We start from the raw sequence: 21,733 nt of genomic DNA on the forward strand, positions 1-21,733 counted from the left end.
TATTATGGAGACAGTAAGATTCTAACACATTTAATTCATAACATCTTAAACAAATAAAAAATAAAAAATTTTTTTTTTTTTTTAATGCTCTATGCATTAAACCGTTTGAGGAATCATTGTCAATAATTCTAATACTGAGCCACTATTAGTCTTTAGAATCAGGAAGTGTCAGGCATGCTGTGTATATGCTAATTGTATACTGCTATGCTAAATAATGATTTTAAGATATAACTGGCTCTTGGATTATTAGATCGGGTGCACATAGAATCGGATGACCTGTAAGTGATCTCAGCTACCCATACCCACATACCTATTTACATAATGACTGTAGTCAAATTGTTTAGACGTAATCGGCTAACAGTGACTGGATATGCAATGAGGTTTCAACATCCAATCGGAAACCGAGTCTCATTCTACAGCATGATACTACTAAATCGAGTGTTATTCGTCGAAAGGTGGGCGTGCACTATATGCACGCTGTGATTGGGCGAATTACACTAGAGGTGGATATATACAGGGAGTGCAGAATTATTAGGCAAGTTGTATTTTTGAGGATTAATTTTATTATTGAACAACAACCATGTTCTCAATGAACCCAAAAAACTAATTAATATCAAAGCTGAATAGTTTTGGAAGTAGTTTTTAGTTTGTTTTTAGTTATAGCTATTTTAGGGGGATATCTGTGTGTGCAGGTGACTATTACTGTGCATAATTATTAGGCAACTTAACAAAAAACAAATATATACCCATTTCAATTATTTATTTTTACCAGTGAAACCAATATAACATCTCAACATTCACAAATATACATTTCTGACATTCAAAAACAAAACAAAAACAAATCAGTTACCAATATAGCCACCTTTCTTTGCAAGGACACTCAAAAGCCTGCCATCCATGGATTCTGTCAGTGTTCTGATCTGTTCACCATCAACATTGCGTGCAGCAGCAACCACAGCCTCCCAGACACTGTTCAGAGAGGTGTACTGTTTTCCCTCCTTGTAAATCTCACATTTGATGATGGACCACAGGTTCTCAATGGGGTTCAGATCAGGTGAACAAGGAGGCCATGTCATTAGATTTTCTTCTTTTATACCCTTTCTTGCCAGCCACGCTGTGGAGTACTTAGATGCGTGTGATGGAGCATTGTCCTGCAGGAAAATCATGTTTTTCTTGAAGAATGCAGACTTCTTCCTGTACCACTGCTTGAAGAAGGTGTCTTCCAGAAACTGGCAGTAGGACTGGGAGTTGAGCTTGACTCCATCCTCAACCCGAAAAGGTCCCACAAGCTCATCTTTGATGATACCAGCCCAAACCAGTACTCCGCCTCCACCTTGCTGGCGTCTGAGTCGGACTGGAGCTCTCTGCCCTTTACCAATCCAGCCACGGGCCCATCCATCTGGCCCATCAAGACTCACTCTCATTTCATCAGTCCATAAAACCTTAGAAAAATCAGTCTTGAGATATTTCTTGGCCCAGTCTTGACGTTTCAGCTTGTGTGTCTTGTTCAGTGGTGGTCGTCTTGCAGCCTTTCTTACCTTGGCCATGTCTCTGAGTATTGCACACCTTGTGCTTTTGGGCACTTCAGTGATGTTGCAGCTCTGAAATATGGCCAAACTGGTGGCAAGTGGCATCTTGGCAGCTGCACGCTTGACTTTTCTCAGTTCATGGGCAGTTATTTTGCGCCTTGGTTTTTCCACACGCTTCTTGCGACCCTGTTGACTATTTTGAATGAAACGCTTGATTGTTCGATGATCACGCTTCAGAAGCTTTGCAATTTTAAGAGTGCTGCATCCCTCTGCAAGATATCTCACTATTTTTTACTTTTCTGAGCCTGTCAAGTCCTTCTTTTGACCCATTTTGCCAAAGGAAAGGAAGTTGCCTAATAATTATGCACACCTGATATAGGGTGTTGATGTCATTAGACCACACCCCTTCTCATTACAGAGATGCACATCACCTAATATGCTTAATTGGTAGTAGGCTTTCGAGCCTATACAGCTTGGAGTAAGACAACATGCATAAAGAGGATGATGTGATCAAAATACTCATTTGCCTAATAATTCTTCACTCCCTGTAAGACACGGTTAGCGAGATACTCGGCTTGTCAATTTTAATTTGCACATTGAGAAAGGCCGCTACTCGGCCGAAACGCGTTTGTGCACAGCACATTAGTATGCTATTTCAATATAGTTGCTTTTAAACAATTTTGTACTTTGTTACTCAAGTAACAGTAAATCCTCTGCAAGGGATGTGTGCACACAGCACAGAAACCATCCCTGTCACCTGAAGCCAGCGTATCTTGTTACTGGCCAGGAATACAGGGGGGGGGGGGTGGAATCTGTTTGCATTGTCTGGGTATATTGCAGTAGGTTTATTACAAGTGTGTGTGTGGAGCAATTTGGTAAACCCTTTTTGTTTTTTAAGTGGTTAAATAAATATTAAGTTTTAACTTTATTATTCTTCTAGTTATAGTTGAATGTATCAACATATGTACTACCAATTACAGGAATGAGTGCTAACTAACCCCTTCTTGTCCAGCTTTCCCCTTATCCTTTCTAGATACTCTGACTATTGTTACCTGCCCTTTGCCTGAACTCACTTCTGAATTTTTTGTTACTAAACTTTGGACTTGCTTTTTGACAAATAACATTTTATGAAACATGACACTATGCATTTTGATATAAGCGAAGGAAAATACCTGTGTATTCCATCTCTTGTGCTCTCCATCTAACTGATTAATCAGTAATTCCGCTGATTCAATTATTTCTTGGGCTTTAGTTAATTCTGCTTCAAGTTTAGCCGCTTCAGTTGTTCTGGTCTGAAACCTTTATTAAAAATAAAACAATGTTAAATCTTTTCAGAAACTATAACTAGAGTGACAGTCTATATATTGTAAAAGAATAGAAAAATACAGAAATTACCTACTTTATTATCCATTAGAAAAAGAAAATGTATGCTTACCTGATAAATCTATTTCTTTTTTGACACGATGAGTCCACGGATCATCTTAATTACTAATGGGATATTCACCTCCTGGTCAGCAGGAGGCGGCAAAGAGCACCACAGCAGAGCTGTTAAATAGCTCCCCCTTTCCCTCCCACTCCAGTCATTCGACCAAAGTTAGGAAGAAAAAAGAAAAGCCAAGGTGCAGAGGTGTTTGAAGTTTACAATAACCCACCACCTGTCTAAAAGAACAGGACGGGCCGTGGACTCATCGTGTCAAAAAAGAAATAAATTTATCAGGTAAGCATAAATTTTATTTTATTTTTTAAGACATGATGAGTCCACGGATCATCTTAATTACTAATGGGATTCAATACCCAACCTAGAGTACACATATGATACGGGAGGGACAAGACAGGTAACCTAAATGAAAGGCACCACTACTTGAAGAACCTTTCTCCCAAAAGCGGCCTCAGCCGAAATAAAAGTATCAAATTTAAAGAACTTTAAAAAAGTGCGAAGAGAGGACCAAGTTGCAGCCTTGCAAATCTGTTCCACAGAAGCTTCATTCGTTAATGCCCATGAGGAAGCAACAGCCCTCGTGGAATGAGCCATAACTCTCTCTGGAGGCTGCGGTCCAGCAGTCTCATATGCAAAACGTATATAATGGTACTCACTCATTTTATCGACCTTGGAAGGATGAAGGACTGAGTCGGCCCAGCCGGGACCTTTGGACAGGCTTTTGTAGTCAAGGTATTTTAACAACGGAGCCACCTGACTGGATATTCTCTTCAGACAAAAAGAAGAGAAGTAGCCGTAGTCTTCTGTCCCTTACGTTTTCCTGAGAAAACCACAAAGAAAAAAACTGACGAAAATCCTCAGTTGTCAGCAGGAGAAAACCTTAAAGCACGGACCACGTCCAGATTGTACAGGTCGTTCCTTCTGAGAAGAAGGATCAGGACACAAGGAAGGAAAAAGGGAAATTTATGCTTACCTGATAAATTTGTTTCTTTTACGATACGATGAGTCCACGGATTTCATCCTTACTTATGGGATATCGCCTCCTGGTCAGTAGGAGGAGGCAAAGAGCACCACAGCAGAGCAGTATATATAGCTCCTTCCTTCCCTCCCCCTCCAGTCATTCGACCTAAGTTAGGAAGAGAAAGGAAAAGCCAAGGTGCAGAGGTGACTGAAGTTTAACAAAAATAAAGACCTGTCTTAGAAAAACAGGGTGGGCCGTGGACTCGTATTGTAAAAGAAACAAATTTATCAGGTAATCATAAATTTCTCTTTTCTTTTACAAGATACGATGACTCCACGGATTTCATCCTTACTTTTGGGATATCATACCAAAGCTATAGGCCACGGATGAAAAGGGAGGGACAAGACAGGAAACCTAAACAGAAGGCACCACTGCTTGAAGAACCTTCCTCCCAAAAACAGCCTCGGCCGAGGCAAAAGTATCTAATTTGGAAAATTTGGAAAAAGTGTGGAGAGACGACCAAGTTGCAGCCTTGCAAATCTGTGCAACAGAAGCATCATTTTTAAATGCCCATGAGGAAGCCACAGCCCTAGTGGAATGAGCTGTAATTCATACAGGAGGATGCTGTCCAGCAGTCTCATATGCAAAACGGATTATACTCTTCAGCAAACAAGAAAGAGGTAGACGTAGCTATCTGACCCCTACGTTCCCAGAAAAACAACAAATAATGAAGATGATGGACGAAAATCCTTAGCCACCTGCAAGTAAAAACTGCAAGGCACGGACTACGTCCAACTTATGTAACAGACGCTCCTTCTTAGAAGAAGGATTAGGACACAATGAAGGAACAACAATTTCCTGATTAATATTTTTGTTGGAAACAAACTTAGGAAGAAAACCAGGTTTGGTACGCAACACTTATCGGAATGAAAAATAAGATAAGGAGAATCACATTGTAATGCCGAAAGCTCAGAAACTCTGCGAGCAGAAGAAATAGCAACCAAGAATAAAACTATCCAAGATAATAACTTAATATCTATGGAATACAAAGGTTAAAATGGAACCCCGTGAAGAACATTAAGAACCAAATTCAAACTCCAAGGAGGAGCAATTGGTCTAATCACAGGCCTGATTCTAGTCAGAGCCTGACAAAAGTATTGAACATCCGGAACATCTGCCATACGTTTGTGTAACGAAATAGACAAAGCAGAAATCTGTCCCTTTAAGGAACTTGCTGACAACCCTTTCTCCAATTCTCCTTGGAGAAAAGGCAAAATCCTGGGAATCCTAACCCTACTCCATGAGTAGCCCTTGGATTCGTACCAATAAAGATATTTACGCCATATCTTATGGTAAATCTTAATAGTAACAGGCTTACGAGCCTGAATCAAAGTATCAATGACCGAATCAGAGAACCAACGCTTTGCTAAAATCAGAGAAACTAGATTTGTATGATGGAAGGGTCCTGAATTAGAAGGTCTTTCCTCAAAGGAAGCGTCCACAGTGGCTGAGATGACATGTCCACCAGATCGGCTATGAAGCCCTGCAAGGCCACGCCGGAGCAATTAGGATCACCGAAGCCCTCTCCCGTTTGACTCAAGCAATCACCCGGAGAAGGAGAGCGAATGAAGAGAACATAAGCTATGCTGAAATTACCAAGGCACTGCCAAGGCATCTATCAGTTCGGCCTAGGGATCTCTGGACCTAACCCGTATCTCGGAAGCTTGGCATTCTAACAATATGCCATAAGATCCATCTCTGGCCTGCCCCACCTGAGAACCAGGTCAGTAAATACCTCTGGATGAAGTTCCCATTCTCCCGGATGAAAGTTCTGTCTGCTCAGAAAATCCGCTTCCCAGTTTTCTACTCCAGGGATGTAGAGTGCCGAAAGATAACAAGAGTGAGCCTCCGCCCACTGAATTATCTTGGCTACTTCTGTCATCTCTAAGGAACTCCTCGTTCCCCCTGATGATTGATGTAAGCTACAGTCGAGATGTCTGACTGGAATCTGATGAATTTGGCCGAAGCCAACTGAGGCCAAGTCTGAAAAGCATTGAATACTGCTCTCAACTCCAGAATACCGATGGGAAGTAAAGACTCCAATTGAGTTCACACCCCTGAGTCTTCAGGGAGCTCCAGACTGCTCCCCATCCTATCAGGCTGGCGTCCGTTGTCACTATCACCCATCCCATCCCTGGGATGTGGATCGCCGGTAGGCAGCAAGAATGGGCCTCCGCCCACTGAAGTATTTTGGATACCTCCATCATCGCCAAGGAACTTCTGGTTCCTCCCTGATGATTGGAGTAAGCCACTGAGATATGTTGTCTGACTGGAACCTGATAAACTGGGCCAAGGCTAACTGAGGCCAGGTCAGAAGAGCATTGGAAATTGCTCTCAGTTCCAGGATGTTTATAGGAAGAACTCTGAGTCCAAACTCCCTGAATCATTAGGGAACCCCAGACAGCTCCCCACCCTAGAAGGCTGGCGTCTGTTGCCACAATCACCTAGGACGGTCTACGGAAACAGGTTCCCTAGGAGATAAGATCCAGAGACAACCATCATCGAAGTGAGTCCCTCGTCTCCTGCTCCAGTCGAGGAGACAAGTCTGCATAAACTCTGTTCAATTACCTAAGCATGCATAGCTGCAGAAGTCTGAGGTAGAACCGAACAAACGTGGATGATGTCAATTGCCGCTATCATCAGCCCGATTACCTCCATGCACTGGACCACTGACAGCCGAGGAATGGACTCAAGGGATAGATAATTATCTATAATCCTTGTTTTCCTGACTTCTGTCCGAATTTTTTTTCATAGATATGGAATCTATTATGGTTCCCAGAAAGTCACTCCTGTATTTGGGAGTGAGGAACTCTTATTTAAATTTACCTTCCACCCGTGAGTTCTCAGGAAGGATAACCTGCCTGGACTATAATATCATCCAGATAAAGTGAGTAGAGACCCCAGAACATTGGAGAATATTCTGGGAGCCGTGGCCAGACGAACTGGAAGTGCTTGTCTAGAAAAGCAAACCTTAAGAACTTGTGATGATCCCTGTGGATAGGAACCTGTAAATATGTGTCCTTTAAATCCACTGTTGTCATAAATTGACCCTCCTGGATCAATGGAAGAATGGTAAAAAATTTTGAAAGACAAAACCTGAGAGATTTGTTTAGACTCTTGAGGTCTAAAATTGGTCTGAAGGTTCCCTCCTTTTTGGGAACCAAGAACATATAATGATCATCAAACCAAACTTGATTGAGGAGAACCTGCCCGCTTACGGGTCGGGTGCACGCCCATCATGTTGTGTCAGCAACAAGTTTCTTAAACTGATTTCCCCTATGCTAAGCTCAATAGGGTCTGCTTAGTAAGAGGAAAAGATTTTCCCCTATTCCTATATTACATTAAAGGAGCCTACTCACTTAAGATCCCTTCTCCTATTTCTGTGAGAATGGTGTCTGTCCATAGAAATAGACAACGCAACAAGGCAGTACGACACCGCACTGGAAACAGTAGTCACACTAACCACAGGTTGACAATATAGACCCTCTAACTATTAATCATAGGGTCCGTCATCTGCCTAGAGTCCCGAAGGAACTACTATCCTTTGTGTTAAAAAATTCTAGACCAATGAAGGAAGTCTATTTTCCCCCTGGATACTTTCCTTCTAAGTATAGGGGAAGAAAAAGGAGGGGAAGAACCCTATAACCCTATCTGGTACAGGAATACTACCACCAAGACGGGTTCATCATAATATTAGAAAAACCTACTGGTGTCGGAGCCACCCAGAGTAGCTAAAACTTCCTCAAGAAGCTCCTGATCAGAAAAAGGCATTTACCTCATCTGAGATTGAAAATTCCTTGTCCGGAATTACCGAAAAATCTTCCCCTTAACTGCAGGGAAGAAACATTCAAAATCACCACCACTGTTTGTTGTTTGTTTGTTTGTTTTTTTAAATAGCGTGGGGAAAAAAATAGACAATGTATTAAAAACAGGGCAACTCCATCTGGGCTATAAATTTTTTGTAACACCTTAGGAGAAATTTGTTATATATTTGACCACTGTCCCTATGCTTCGAAGCAGTACCACATTGGAATCCAAGCCAAAAACAAGAGACCTCTAGTAGAGTCCCCTGGACCACCTTTAATCCTAAAAGATGATTTACACAAATAAAAACAGCAGGATTCTTTAACGAAAATTAACATATAAAAAACTTTACTGTCTCTTTAAATTTTAAAAAGTAATTTTTTATTTCTGTGTGCAGAGGTAAGCTAAATTAGCCTGCAAACATTGCAGAAATTATCAACAGCGTCACTTCTTTGTTCACAGGCATTGTCTATGACTTTGATGAGGCAATGACTTGTGCAGCAATTCCAGATGGAAGTTGCAAGAAACCGCAGGGCACTGCATTTGAGATAGAAAATGTAATGTATACCTCTTTAATCAATCTGCCTCACATATGGCAGAAATTGCAAAGAACCGCAGGTCACTGCATTTGAGATAGAAAATGTAATGTATACCTCTTTAATCAATCTGCCTCACATATGGCAGAATACTGAAAAAAAGACTTAGCCTGTTATGTATAGCCAGCGTTGCTGTCTCCTTAAATGATAAAAAGTGAACCTTTACATTCTTACGAGGTCAGACATACATAGAAATCAGACATGGATGAACATGTATGGGAGAATTGTCAATACTATTAACTCCATCTACATTCCTGCTTGACCCATCTGAAGCGTCAGACAGCCTCTCTATACAAATCCTGACCTCCTTATAGCGCTGATTTGAGCGCAAGAAATTATTACAAATACTCGTTTCTACCGATAACCAGAAGTGGAAGACAGGAAGTGTTTGATATAAGGCGCCATCCTCCATTCCTAGAGATTAGGTAGAAGCGTTAGGAGGGAGAAGAGAAACACTTTCGCGCCGTTTACAAGCTCCGCCCCTCGTGGGCGTTACTCAAGTCGTCTCCCGGTCGCCATTCTTAACAAAAAACACTGGGAGCAAAAGGATAGATCCTACTAAACTAAAAGAAATATCTTAACCCCAGAGAAACTACTTGCACTGTAGTTACATAAACAAACAGAAACATAAGATGTAATCTCCCGGTCGCCATTGTTCTTAGTATAGCCACCGGGAGCAAGAGGACAGACTTAACAGTTAACAGTCCAATTATCTACAGTGTTTCATCTGTGTACTAGATGCCCCATAAAGGATCTTGCACAGTTTCTATGTCGTCAGCACCCTTCTGAACAAAAAAACACTGGGAGCAATAATGCTAGTGCCTGCGTCCTCATTGCCATCATGTCCCCTATAACACTAGGGGAATCTGAGTCAAAGTTCAATGAGGTCAAATGAAAAATTAATAATATTAATTTAATAATATTAATAAAGTGCCCAAACTTTTTCTGATATCCTCTACCCCCAGAAATAAAGTCAGCACTTACCTCATTTTCTGCCTGGCAGCAAGGCAATTCTAAGGTTTAAGAGGTCCTCTCCCTCCCATGGACCTGGAAACAAACGAAGGTCCTGAGTAAAAATCCCTCAGGTTTTCTTGGTAAGGGCAGCATCAGAATATGGGAGGCGCAGTGAGAATTATGTCCCACAAGTTCCCATTGCTCTAAAGCCACCAAAAGCTCTACTTTAGAGACTGATATGGACTGCGGCTACACCCTAGAATAAAGCAGCTCTTTGCCTCCTCCTGCTGACCAGGTGGTGAATATCCCATTAGTAATTAAATGATCCGTGGACTCATCGTGTCTTAAAAAAGAAAGTAAGGCAGCAACCCCGGGTGAACGCTCAAGGTGAATGGGTACGCCAACAGGACCAGCCGATCAGAGGCCCCATTCACCCAAGCTCAGAACTGGAACGGATACATAAAAGAAAGTAAAACGGAGACGTCAAGGAGATTAGCTTCATTCCCAAGCGTCTAACCCAGCTTGCCATCCGGCATCTAAGGCCTCAGATCCCTCGGCCCACTAGGACTGGAATCCTCTAGCACCGCCAAAACATGCCTTAGCAGAACACAAAGACGTGCCAGTCTATAACGGAAGGCAAAATCATCCTTAGCCGGATCGATAAACGACCCCGGCCCCGAGGTTGAAGCCCCTGAAGCCACAGAGGCCAACGCTTCCCATGAAGGCCGAACTGAATCAGGCGATCCCTGGTTGACAGGAACACGGACAGTAACTTAAAAATATTTCACTCAGGAGATATAAGTGAGCCAGCGCCATAGATATGGCCATGTGGAACTGTGCCGTAACCTCTGGAGGAAACAAGCCCCCTTCTGGAGGAGTAAAGGCCATAGGGACACCTGCTTGCGTAGCAAAGGAAGGTTATGGGGTATGCACCTAACCGGACATAGAATCCTCTGGGGCGGATGGCTCAACGCACTCTAAGGTCCCTGAGTCAGGAGAAGGGAGTACTCTAGAACGACAATCAGAACATAACTGATGGGCATGGATAACCCAGGCCATTTTATATTCATCACAAGACGCATTCTCCACATCGGAGACATCCGTGTCTAAAAAAATCAGAACCCTCCATAATCTAGGGATTACAAAAATGACAAATGCTAACTGGCAGCCTTTTTACACACCCAGTGGCTGGGGCACTCACCACCGCCTGTTAACCAGACAACCAAAGAGCAGACTCTCTCTGTCGCCACACAGTCAGCATACGAATGTGGAAAACAAAGCAACCGCACTCGAGGAGCACCATGCCAGTCACAAAAAGAGCGTGCAAATCGATAAGGCCGTTATGTTCCGAAAAGCCATAAGCCAAAGTATTACTACACAATAGCAGATAGAACCACATAACAAACATGATTAAAGTCCACCCTGCTCAATAACCCACCCATGATTCCTATTTTAAGATAAAAGGAGTCCCACTGGGACCCTACCTTCTCTCGTTAACATTACATTCACATAATGAAATAAAATGAAACGATCTTACCGGAATCTGCGCCATGGAACAGGAACACGGCCCTTCAAGTGTGACAGATAGTAGCCTCACTTCTTACATAGACTTGAGTGAATAAAGGCAGGAAGCAAAACTCGTCAACACTGATTGCCAAGGAGCTGTTAATCTGAGTCGGAATGGTTTCGCAGAAAGACTCTCCATGCATGTCCGGACTCTAACCTTCACCCATGCTCTCATTGAGAGGCTGACAGGATTACTTAAAACTCCAGTCCCATTTCGGAGAGTACTACCCTCCATAAGAGACTGTCTCGAAACTCTGAAACTTCTCTGCCAACCTCCTGTGACGAAAGGCAAAGAATGACTGGGGGATAAGGGAAGTGGGGGAGGTATTTGAAGCCTTTGGCTGGGGTGTCTTTGACTCCTTCTTGTAGCCAGGTTCTGAATTCTCAAAAGTAATGAATGCAGCTGTGGACTCTTCCCGTTTAAGAAGAAAAAGACCAAACTTTGTGTGCTCACAGAGACCCCAGATTATCCCTCAGCTCAGACGTTTAGCATCTGTTGAGGTGTCTGTCCAGTTCAGCCTTCAAAATGACAAGGGACCAGAAATGCACTAGACTGCTGCATATTAAAGAAAAAAAAGACTAAAAGGAGAAAAAAATTTGTACAATAAATATAACCTTTACGCACCTGAAGGAGAGACAAAAACAATAACCCAGATGTATTTAAAGGGATATTAAAGTAAAAATTAAACTTTTATGATTCAGATAGAGAATGAAATTTTAAGAGACGTTTCAATTTAATTCCATTATCAAATTGTGCACAGTCTTATTATATGCACACTTTTTGAGGCACCAGGTACTATTGAGCATGTGCAATAATTCCCAGTGTATATGTATATGAGTAGTAACTGTCTGATGGCTGTCACATGATACAAGGGCCCGGCAAATTATTGTTTAAAATGATACCCATTCCTTAGCTTTGCATAATCAACATGGTTATATTTATATACTTTTTACCTCTGTGATTACCTTGTATGTAAGCCTCTGCAGACTGCCCCCTTAGTTCAGTTGCTTTGACAGGCTTGCATTTTAGCCAATCAGTGTGGACTCATACATAACTCCACAGGAGTGAGCACAGTGTTATCTATATGGCACACATGAACTAGCATTGTCTAGCTTCGAAAACTGTCAAAATGCACTGGTATAAGAGCAGCCTTCAAGGGCTTAGAAATATGCATGAGCCTACCAAGGTTTAGCTTTCAACAACAAAAAATACAAAAGAACAAAGCCAATTTGATGATAAAAGTAAATTGGAAAGGTGTTTAAATTGCATGCCCTATCTGAATCTTAATAATAAATTAAGCTTAATAATTTTAACTAGACTGTTCCTTTAATGGTCATTTAAGCAGAAAATAAAACACAGAAGTTCCAAACATTAAGCACTTAATATGATATATATTTTTCTAAAAACAAAGACAGGGCACAACATCTGTATAACATGCTCTATATTCCCAATGTATAAAACCTATGAGCAGACTAAAATGTCTAAAAACATGTTCAATTGAAAAAAACACTAGTACAATAAACCACTTTCTGTGTGTTAATATTACACTTCCATATAATTTCCAGAGAATTCAAGATATTTCATACCCTGTATGTTTTTGATTAAATTATCAAAGTATAAAAGGCTTAATCTGCTTACTTTTCTTTCAGTTCTGCCACCCTTTTTCCAACTGAATTAAGCTGATCTTCAAGTTTTTTCTTTTTTTCTTCAGTTTTTCTTAAATTTCTAAAAGGTAGAGCATATTTAGCCATAAATAATTTGCATGCACCTTATTTCATTTGTGTGGGTGTAACAATCAAACAAATTGTGAAATAATTTATGATATTGGCAATCGAAGGATAAAATCGCTGTTGCATGTTTTTCATTCAACAGCAATTTAAATTGCTATATAGGACATGCTTAATTTTATAGATATCATAAATGCTTTAAACATTTTAGGTATCCATCTTCAGACTGACCAGTAATTTAAAAACACTGATGCATTTCAGATTAATAAAACATTCTTTAACCACTTAACCCAAAAGGACGTGTGTATATATATATATATATATATATATATATATGTCATGCAGTATTTTGCCTATCGTACCACATGACATATATATACATGTCATAGCTGCAGGAAGCCCCAGTAGTCTTGGCTGTAAAGTTAGAGCTAGAGTTCCTGAGCTCAAGGCATCTGCGTGTATATGGAACCAGAGCAAGATCAGTGCTCCGGTTCCATATGAAGGCAGATACCAGATCACTACAAACTGTGACACTATGTATGTCACCATCTCTAACGACCATCTGCTGGTGCCGGCAGGAGGTGTGGGAGGGAAACCAGGAGTTTACTACACTAAGAAAATGTTTACAAAAAATATAAAAATACAAAAGAAATATGTATTTTATAGGTACTGGCAGACAGCTGCCAGTAATAAAGATGGCCGCAAGTAATGAGAGGGGGAGAATTAGAGAGCTATTTGGGGGGGGGGGGGGTGAGGGAGGTGGGAGGGTTGAGGAGGATCTCTACCCTGCAGAAAAAAATAAAATAAAAAAACAAACAATAATAATTAAAAATGGTGGGAGGTGGCAGGGTAATCTCTACACTAAAGCTAAAATTAACCTTACAAGCTACCTGATTAACACATTCACTGCCAGGAATAATAGCAATTAGAAGCATTCCACAAGCCATTATGCATGGGAGTCTCTTTCTAGCCACTAGAAGGAGGCAAAGATTCCCAAAATTCTCAAGAGTAGTTCATCCCCTTCACCCCAATGGTATGCTAGTCGTACATATAGCCGAGCATGCAGAAATAAAAATGTAGGAAAGGACAAAGCAGGGAAAAAAAAGGTACAAATATGTAACTGTTATTATTATTATTACTATTATTATTATTATGAGGAGGCTTGTGGACGCTCACTGACATGAAAGAAATTAATTTATCAGGTAAAAACATACATTGTGTTTCCTTTCATTAGGTGGTTAGAGTTCACAATTAATTATGCATGGTAATGAAAACCCAAGCTGTGTCCATAAGTAATGTTAGGTGGGACAAAACATTTTTGAAAAAGGCAGACACCTATTTTCCAGACACTTTTACCTGTAGAACTTTCCTATCAAAGACCAATTCAGAAAAAGCAAAAAAAAAATAACTAAATGGTAGAAATTAGTGAAAGTATGTTAGGATGAGCATGTTGCTGCTTTCCAAATTTGTTTAACAGAAACCTCATTAAAGAAACGTGAAAATATAAACAGATCTGATAAAGTAGATTAAACTGTGTTTTGCAAGGAGACTTATCCACTTCCAAAATATCTTTATAATTTAGGACCTTTAGGCAAGAAGCTAAAGTACAGCTGATGCCTTCAGGTCTTTATATGTGAAATGATTGTCTAAAATCCCTCAAAGCCTATAGGTAAAATTCCTATGAAAAAAAATATTTCCTTAGAATTCTGAAAATTAGGACAAAGAAATTGAATCAATCTCTTGATTGATACTATCAGAAGAAAAGAACTCTTGGTAAGAAATCTAACCTAGTCATCAAGACAGCTTTATCTTGGTGGAAAAAAATGTAGAGAGGATCACAGGAAAGAGCTAATAACTCAGATGATGAAAAATCTGGTAGAATTTTTTTCCAAGAAAGATACTAGACATCTAAAGAATTCTAAATCTCAGGTAGATTCGCAATCTGTTTGTGAAACCACACAAAAAGAGCTGAAATCTGACATTTTAAAGAGCTTGCCGATAAACCCTTTTTCAACCCTCTGGTTAAAATTGAAGAATCCTAAGAATTCTAAAGGAATGCAAACTAAAGCCATCGTTCTCGCACTCACACCAGAATAGAAAATATTTCCTGACCTTGAGAAATATCTGTCTAGAAAAAAGGTTTTCTAGTTACTACAACCTCATATGAAAAAAAAACTTCAGAAATAGGTGTACAATCCCCAAACCTTGAAGTAAAGAGACTCGAGATCTTGATGATAGAAAAGACCTTCAGACAGAGGGTCGAGCATTAAAGGAAGAAGGGGGTCAAGCCTTAAAGGATTGTTAACCTCGCCTAAGGAGACCAAACCCCATGTGCTCTCCTGGACCCCCATAGAGCAGCCCATTCTGAAATACTTGTGTCTGTTGAGAAAATTATTTAGGTTGGATGGACAAACGACACTTCCTAAGGAATGGACAGGATATTTATCTAACAGGATAGAGAATTCCTTGCAGAATGATCAAAAATAATTCCTTGATAAAACTAAGCGTAGACCTTGCAAAACTGATGTAGCGTGAAAAACTGAAGAGGTCTCATGTAAAGCGGGAAAAATGTAAGTGCAGCAATCATCAGACTTAGAACGTCCACTTAGCTACATTTTGATTTCCTATAATGATCCCCCTGATAATAGAATCTTTGAAACGTTGATTCTCGAGAACTGATTTTAAAGAAAAGTTAGAAAAAATGCTGAAGTTAAAGAAGGCAGCCTGTACCAGGATAACGTCCAAGTAAGAAGCAACCTAAAGACCTTGACCTGAGTTAAGGACAAAAGTGTTCCACTACATTCGCAAAATATTGGGAAACAATAGCTCGACTAAATGGAAGAGCTACAAACTGGAAATCAAGACAACAGAAATTATGAAGATCCTTGTGATTAGGGATATGAAGGAAGAATCCTTTAAACCTAATGTAGACATAAATTGCCGCTGTAGGACCAGGGAAAGAATAGTCTGCATTGTTTCAATTTGTGAGGAATGAACTCTAAGTAATTTGTTTAGAAAGTTGAAGACTAGTATTGGAACGGAATCCTGCCCATGTTCTTGAAATAGCACTGGAACTATTACTCCCATGAATTCTAGTTGCTGAACACAATGACCTTTCACAGGGTTCTTTGAAGTATGGGACAGAAGAACCTTCCCTTTCTGTATCAGTGAGAAATTATGTTGAGGACCAAGCACAGATAGAGACCAAGCCTTCTAAAAAAAGACTAAATCTACCCCTACCAGAATAGAATCTTAATAGGAGCCGCAACTTCTGGATGATTTATAAGCAGAAAAAGGCAATGCCTACTTAGCCTTGATCAAGTCTGAAAAATAATTCTGCTGAAGAGAAGGAGAATCTTTGGTTCCTTGAATCCCAAAAAGAACGAAAAATGTTTTGAAGATCTATTCTTTCCCTTAGAATTTTTGTCTTGAGCAAGTAAGGCTCCTTCACCTCCAGTAACAATGGAAATAATAGTATCTAAATCAGACTCAATTAAATTTTTTAGAAGGAAAAAATAAAAGTGCATATTTTAAAATTAAATCAGCAGACCAAGGATTAAGCCATAAGAATCTCCTTGTCAAAACTGACAATGCCATGTTCTTGGCATTTAAGGATATAATGGCAGCAACAGCATCAGAGACAAAAGGATTTGCTGACAACATTGACATTTTTCATTAACAGATCTGAGATCTGATCAGATACATTTTCCCACCTTTAAAAGGGAAGAAGCTGCTGCCGAATAAGCAATACTAATTGTTGGATTAATTAATATCCCTGTAAGAAAAAGGCTGTTCAATGGAAAGACTCTTATTTACTGGTGATATGAACTTTAAAAGAGGAAATATCTACTAAAAGGATAGTAGTCTTTCTTAAACCTTTGGAATTACTTCCCAAAGTTCTACATTAGTAAAAAGAAAAGGGATAATAATTTTGAATGCAGAAGTTGGATTGAAAGTAAGACCAGGGCTGTACCAGTCCTTTATACAATTTCAAGTATCGTCTCAGGAACTAGAAAAACCTATATAGTTTTAACAGACGGATTGAAAGCCAAATCTAACTGCTTAATGGATTTTACTTCAGTAGGCTGCAAATCCTGTACCACTAAGGTACAAAAGAGTTCTAAGATGTTTAATCCTAAATGTAAAGGGTAAGGATTAAGCCTCTTTATCAGAAATCAGAGTCCTAGACATCAGAAAATACTTTTTCCTGAAAATACGTAACTGAGGAATTAAAATCTGTGTCTGCAAGCAATTGACTAGCACTTCTGAGCTTAGGAGAATCAGAAGAGCAGGGAATATCATATATTGCTTATTAAAGACTGTTCTGCGCTTACTTGACGGAGGCATGGCCACCAATATCACAGACTCAGACAAACGCACAAAATCTTTATAAAAAAAATCTGAAGAACTTGCTTGCGCTGTACACACAGAGGGAGGACAGATTCCTTTAGAGGCAAACACAGCATAAGACTGGATAGAAGGCATAAAGAGATCCATACATGAGCTACATAACTGTTACAGAAAATAAATTTAAGCAAGTGCTCAGAGGATCTAATCTCTGAAGGAATCACATTGTTGGGGACAATACTAAAATGCTCTATAATATTAAGTACAAAAAAAACAAACATAATTATTGTTTTATAAGCATAGTATATGCATAGTATATGAGCAGATTCATGATGCAAATAACAGGGACCTAAGAATTAAGTCTGAAAAAAATAAGGGGAGGAGAGAAGTAAAACAAGCATATACATAAATAAGCCCGGCTCTATAATAAAGATGAAAATCTTACCCTGAGTAACTTAGCGAAAATGACAGTCAAGGCGCACTAAGGAAAAAGAAATGGTGGGCTTTTGTGCACTAGGAAAACTTGTTAACTGTTTTCCCGCTGAAGTTCAGAAGTGATAACAAAACAAGGCATATGGCTGATAAGAGCTCAGTTTAAAATGAGAACTTGGCACAGTAATGTATGTTCATGTAAACGCTAAAGATATTACAGATAGAAAGTACATAAATCTGCATCACTTAGGGATAAAAGTGTACCTGCTACATAATAAAAGACTTTTGCAGCCCAAACAGTAAAAACGTCATAGATCTGCCATACATAAAGAGTGCATAATAATAAAGAGATTCAACTTAAAAGCCATACATTAAAAATTACAGTGTGCATGGTTGAATGGACAAATCAAAACGCTCACCCAAATTTGGATGGACACCATAAATATTGAATAATGGCTGAGTGGCACATATAAGATCTAGCTTGGAACATTATCTTAAAATGTAATTTCTCAACTGTATGTATATCTTTCATGTCTGCTCACATGCTCTACTATGTATGCATCTTATTTCAATAAAGATAATAAAATAAACAAAAAATATTACAGTTTATACTTGACTCAAGAGGACCCTAATGCACCATCAGTCTCAAGAAAACCTTAATCCTTTATAAGGTCTTAAAGGGATACTAAACCCAACTTTTTTTCTTCCATGATTCAGATAGAGCATGAGATTTTAAGCACCTTTCTAATTTACTCCTATTATCAATTTTTCTTTGTTCTCATGCTATCTTGATTTGAAAAAGTAGTACTGTAAGCTTTAGAGTCGGACCATTTTTTGTTCAGCACCTGTGTAGCACATGCTGATTTGTGGCTAAATGTAGCAAACAAATCAGCAAGCTCTACCAAGGTGCTGAACTAAAAATGTGCCGGCTCCTAACCTTTTATTACTGCTTTTTCAAATAAAGATAGCAAGAGAACAAATAAAAATTGATAATAGGAGTAAATTAGAAAGTTGCTTAAAATTGCATGCTCTATCTGAATCATGGAAGACAAAATGTCTGCTATACTTACATTCCCCTTTACATTGCAAATGTACCTGCTAATAGCCAGTCAGCTATGTGACTGCAAATATTATACTTACCTATCAAGCATCCACTCCACCAGCTGCAGAGATGACTGCTTTCAGTAGACAGCCCATCCAGTGCTGAGCACATTACAGCTAAGACTATAAGTGAGGAGTATACCGATGACCCAACAGGAGGTGGCTAGGGACCCGTCCCTGAAACACCTATGGCAGGCTTATGACTAACTCCTTCATCAGGTGTAATTGTGTCACTGACACATACGTCAATCTCCCCTCTGACTCTAAGCAGCACTTCTCTAAGGGGGAAAATGGGTCTTAAATCAGTCTGAGAAACCATCTTAATAAAAAACTGAAGGGTACCTGAATTGTTCACCCACCTCCTGGAAGGCAAAGATTTTGACCGGCATACCAGTTAGGTGAAGGGGATGAAATACTCTTGAGAGTTTTGGGAATCTCAGCCTCCTCATAGTGGTTAGGAAGTGAATCCCAAATAATTAAAAAAACAAAATTTATGCTTACCTGATAAATTTATTTATTTCCAGACATGGAGAGTCCCCAATGTAATTCCAATTACTAGGGGGAAATCAACTCCTGGCCAGCAGGAGGAGGCAAAGAGCACCTCAGCAGAGGTGTTAAGTGTCACTTCCCTTACCCATAATCCCCAGTCATTCTACCGAAGGAAAACGGAAAATGAAGATAACACAAATGTAAAGAGGTGCCTGATGGTTGAACAAAAAAATTGCTGAATTAAAATCAATTAAGGGCGGGTCGTAAACTCTCCATGCCTGGAAAGAAAAAACATTTATCAGGTAAGCATACATTTTGTTTTCTTTCCTATTGCATGGAGATTTCATGATTTTATTCCAATTACAAGTGGGAACCAATACCCAAGTTAGAGGACACAGAATGAAAGGCGGACCTATACAAAAGGCACCACCACTTAAAGAACCTTTCTCCCAAAGGAAGCCTCAGCCCAAGCGAAAGTATCAAAATAGACGAATTTGGAAAAAAGTATGCAATGAGGACCAAGAGGCCGCCTTGCAGATTTACTCCACATAAGCTCTACAAGTGAAAGCTCAGGAAGAAAAGCCAGCCTTAGAGAGAAGAGACGTAATTCTCACAGGAGGCTGATATCCAGCTATTTCAAAATATAATAGGATAACACTTCTCAATCAGAGAGAAAGAGAAGAAGAAAAGGCCTCCTGATCCTTACGCTTACCAGTGAAAAACAACGAATATGGCAGTAGATAGCCGAAGATCTATAAATGCTAGCAGATAACATTGTAGCGCACGCACAAAATCCAGGTCGTTCCGCAAACAGTCCTTCTGAGAAGAAGGAACAAGTTCTTGATTGATGTTGCAGTCCGACACTACCTCAGGAAGAAATCCCAATTGAAAACTAAGAAACTTCATATCCGCATGAAAAATAAGAAAAGGAGAATCACATTGTAGAGCCAAAAGTTCATAGACTCTACAGCAGAAGAAATAGAGAGGAGAAATAAAACCTTCCAGGATAACAACTTACATCAACAGAATACATAGGCTCAAACGGAGCCTGATTAAGCAAGAACTAAGGAATTTCTGACTCCGTTAGAAAAATCATCATAGACAAAAAGCATACCCAGGTAACTGGTACCAGGGAACCCTTTCCAGATTCACCTTCCTCCCGAGGAAACGAAGAGTGAACAACAGGGAATCCAAAAAAAGATAGTGACAAATGAAATATGACGCCAGAACCAAGATATCATTCAGGTACGGAGCACCATAGTTCCCTGAGATCTGACAACTGCCAGAGGAACAGGAGAAGAAAATGGTCCTTGTAAATATGAACATGAAGGAACACGTCCTTCAGGTCGACGGTAGTCATGAACTGACCCATCTGAACCAAAGGAAAAATTGACCCTGTTCCACCAGAGGAACTGGAACAATCACTCATAAAGAAACAAAAACTTTAAGCAGTTTAAGAAAAACTCCATCTGTAACTGGATTGTAGAAAATCTTGATAGAAGGACAAGACTGGAATCCTATACAGTATCCCTGGGAGACTATTCCACTGCCAAGGGATCCAAGACAACTTGAACCCAAGCCAGATGAAAGAAGGAAGCCCGTCTACCACCCAATCCGAAAATTGAATCGGGGGCAGACCCTTCTAGCTGATTTAGACTCAGTGGAAGGCTTCTTGGATTGCTTGTCCTTGTTCCAAGATTGGCTCCATGAGGACTTGGCTTGCTCAGATTTATAAGATACGGATTATTGCTGTCCTCTGAAGATGTCAAAGGAATGAAAAACATAATTTATGTAAGAACTTACCTGATAAATTCATTTCTTTCATATTGGCAAGAGTCCATGAGCTAGTGACATATGGGATATACAATCCTACCAGGAGGGGCAAAGTTTCCCAAACCTCAAAATGCCTATAAATGCACCCCTTACCACACCCACAATTCAGTTTAACGAATAGCCAAGCAGTGGGGTGATAAAGAAAGGAGTAGAAAGCATCAACAAAAGAAATTTGGAAATAATTGTGCTTTATACAAAAAATCATAACCACCATAAAAAGGGTGGGCCTCATGGACTCTTGCCAATATGAAAGAAATGAATTTATCAGGTAAGTTCTTACATAAATTATGTTTTCTTTCATGTAATTGGCAAGAGTCCATGAGATAGTGACGTATGGGATAGCAATACCCAAGATATGGAACTCCACGCAAGAGTCACTAGAGAGGGATGGATAAAAATAAAAACAGCCAATTTCCGCTGAAAAAATTAATCCACAACCCAAAAAAAGAAATAAGTTTATTCTCATAAATGAAAGAAAAAAACTCAAATCAAAAGCAAAAGAATCAAACTGAAACAGCTGCCTGAAGAACTTTTCTACCAAAAACTGCTTCTGAAGAAGCAAATACAAGTGGCCCTCGGTTTACAATGGTTCAATTTAAGCCGTTTCAGAAAAACAACCTTTTTTTCAGTCATGTGACTGCTATTGAAAAGCACTGAGAAACAGTGCATTGATTAAAATAGCCAGTAGGTGGAGCTGTGCGCTTGTGTTGCAGCAAAGATATGAAAGCCAAGCAAGCTGAAATTAATTTGTGTAACTAGACCTGAGCTATCGAGCAGTTTTCAAAGGAACAAGATCTACCTGTCTATAAATCAGTCCAGATTGAAATGCATAGAAAGAACTGTTTGCAGAAAAATGCAAGTAAAGTCTGTGTTGTGTGATTATTTTATTAGGTTT

At 39.7% G+C, this 21,733-nt stretch overlaps 1 protein-coding gene across 1 annotated transcript in view; it reads right to left on the bottom strand.

Annotated features, from left to right (window-relative positions):
* Positions 1 to 21,733, bottom strand: part of DYNC2H1 (dynein cytoplasmic 2 heavy chain 1) — a 1,178,830-nt gene that overhangs the window by 692,180 nt on the left and 464,917 nt on the right. Inside the window, exons 58-59 of the mRNA XM_053705582.1 lie at positions 12,548 to 12,634; positions 2,702 to 2,828 (exon numbers count right to left, since the gene is read on the bottom strand). Of these exons, the coding sequence (XP_053561557.1) occupies positions 2,702 to 2,828; positions 12,548 to 12,634 (214 nt within the window). The remainder of the gene's footprint in view (positions 1 to 2,701; positions 2,829 to 12,547; positions 12,635 to 21,733) is intronic.

Source organism: Bombina bombina, chromosome 3, assembly GCF_027579735.1.
Source record: "Bombina bombina isolate aBomBom1 chromosome 3, aBomBom1.pri, whole genome shotgun sequence".
Taxonomy (NCBI): domain Eukaryota; kingdom Metazoa; phylum Chordata; class Amphibia; order Anura; family Bombinatoridae; genus Bombina; species Bombina bombina.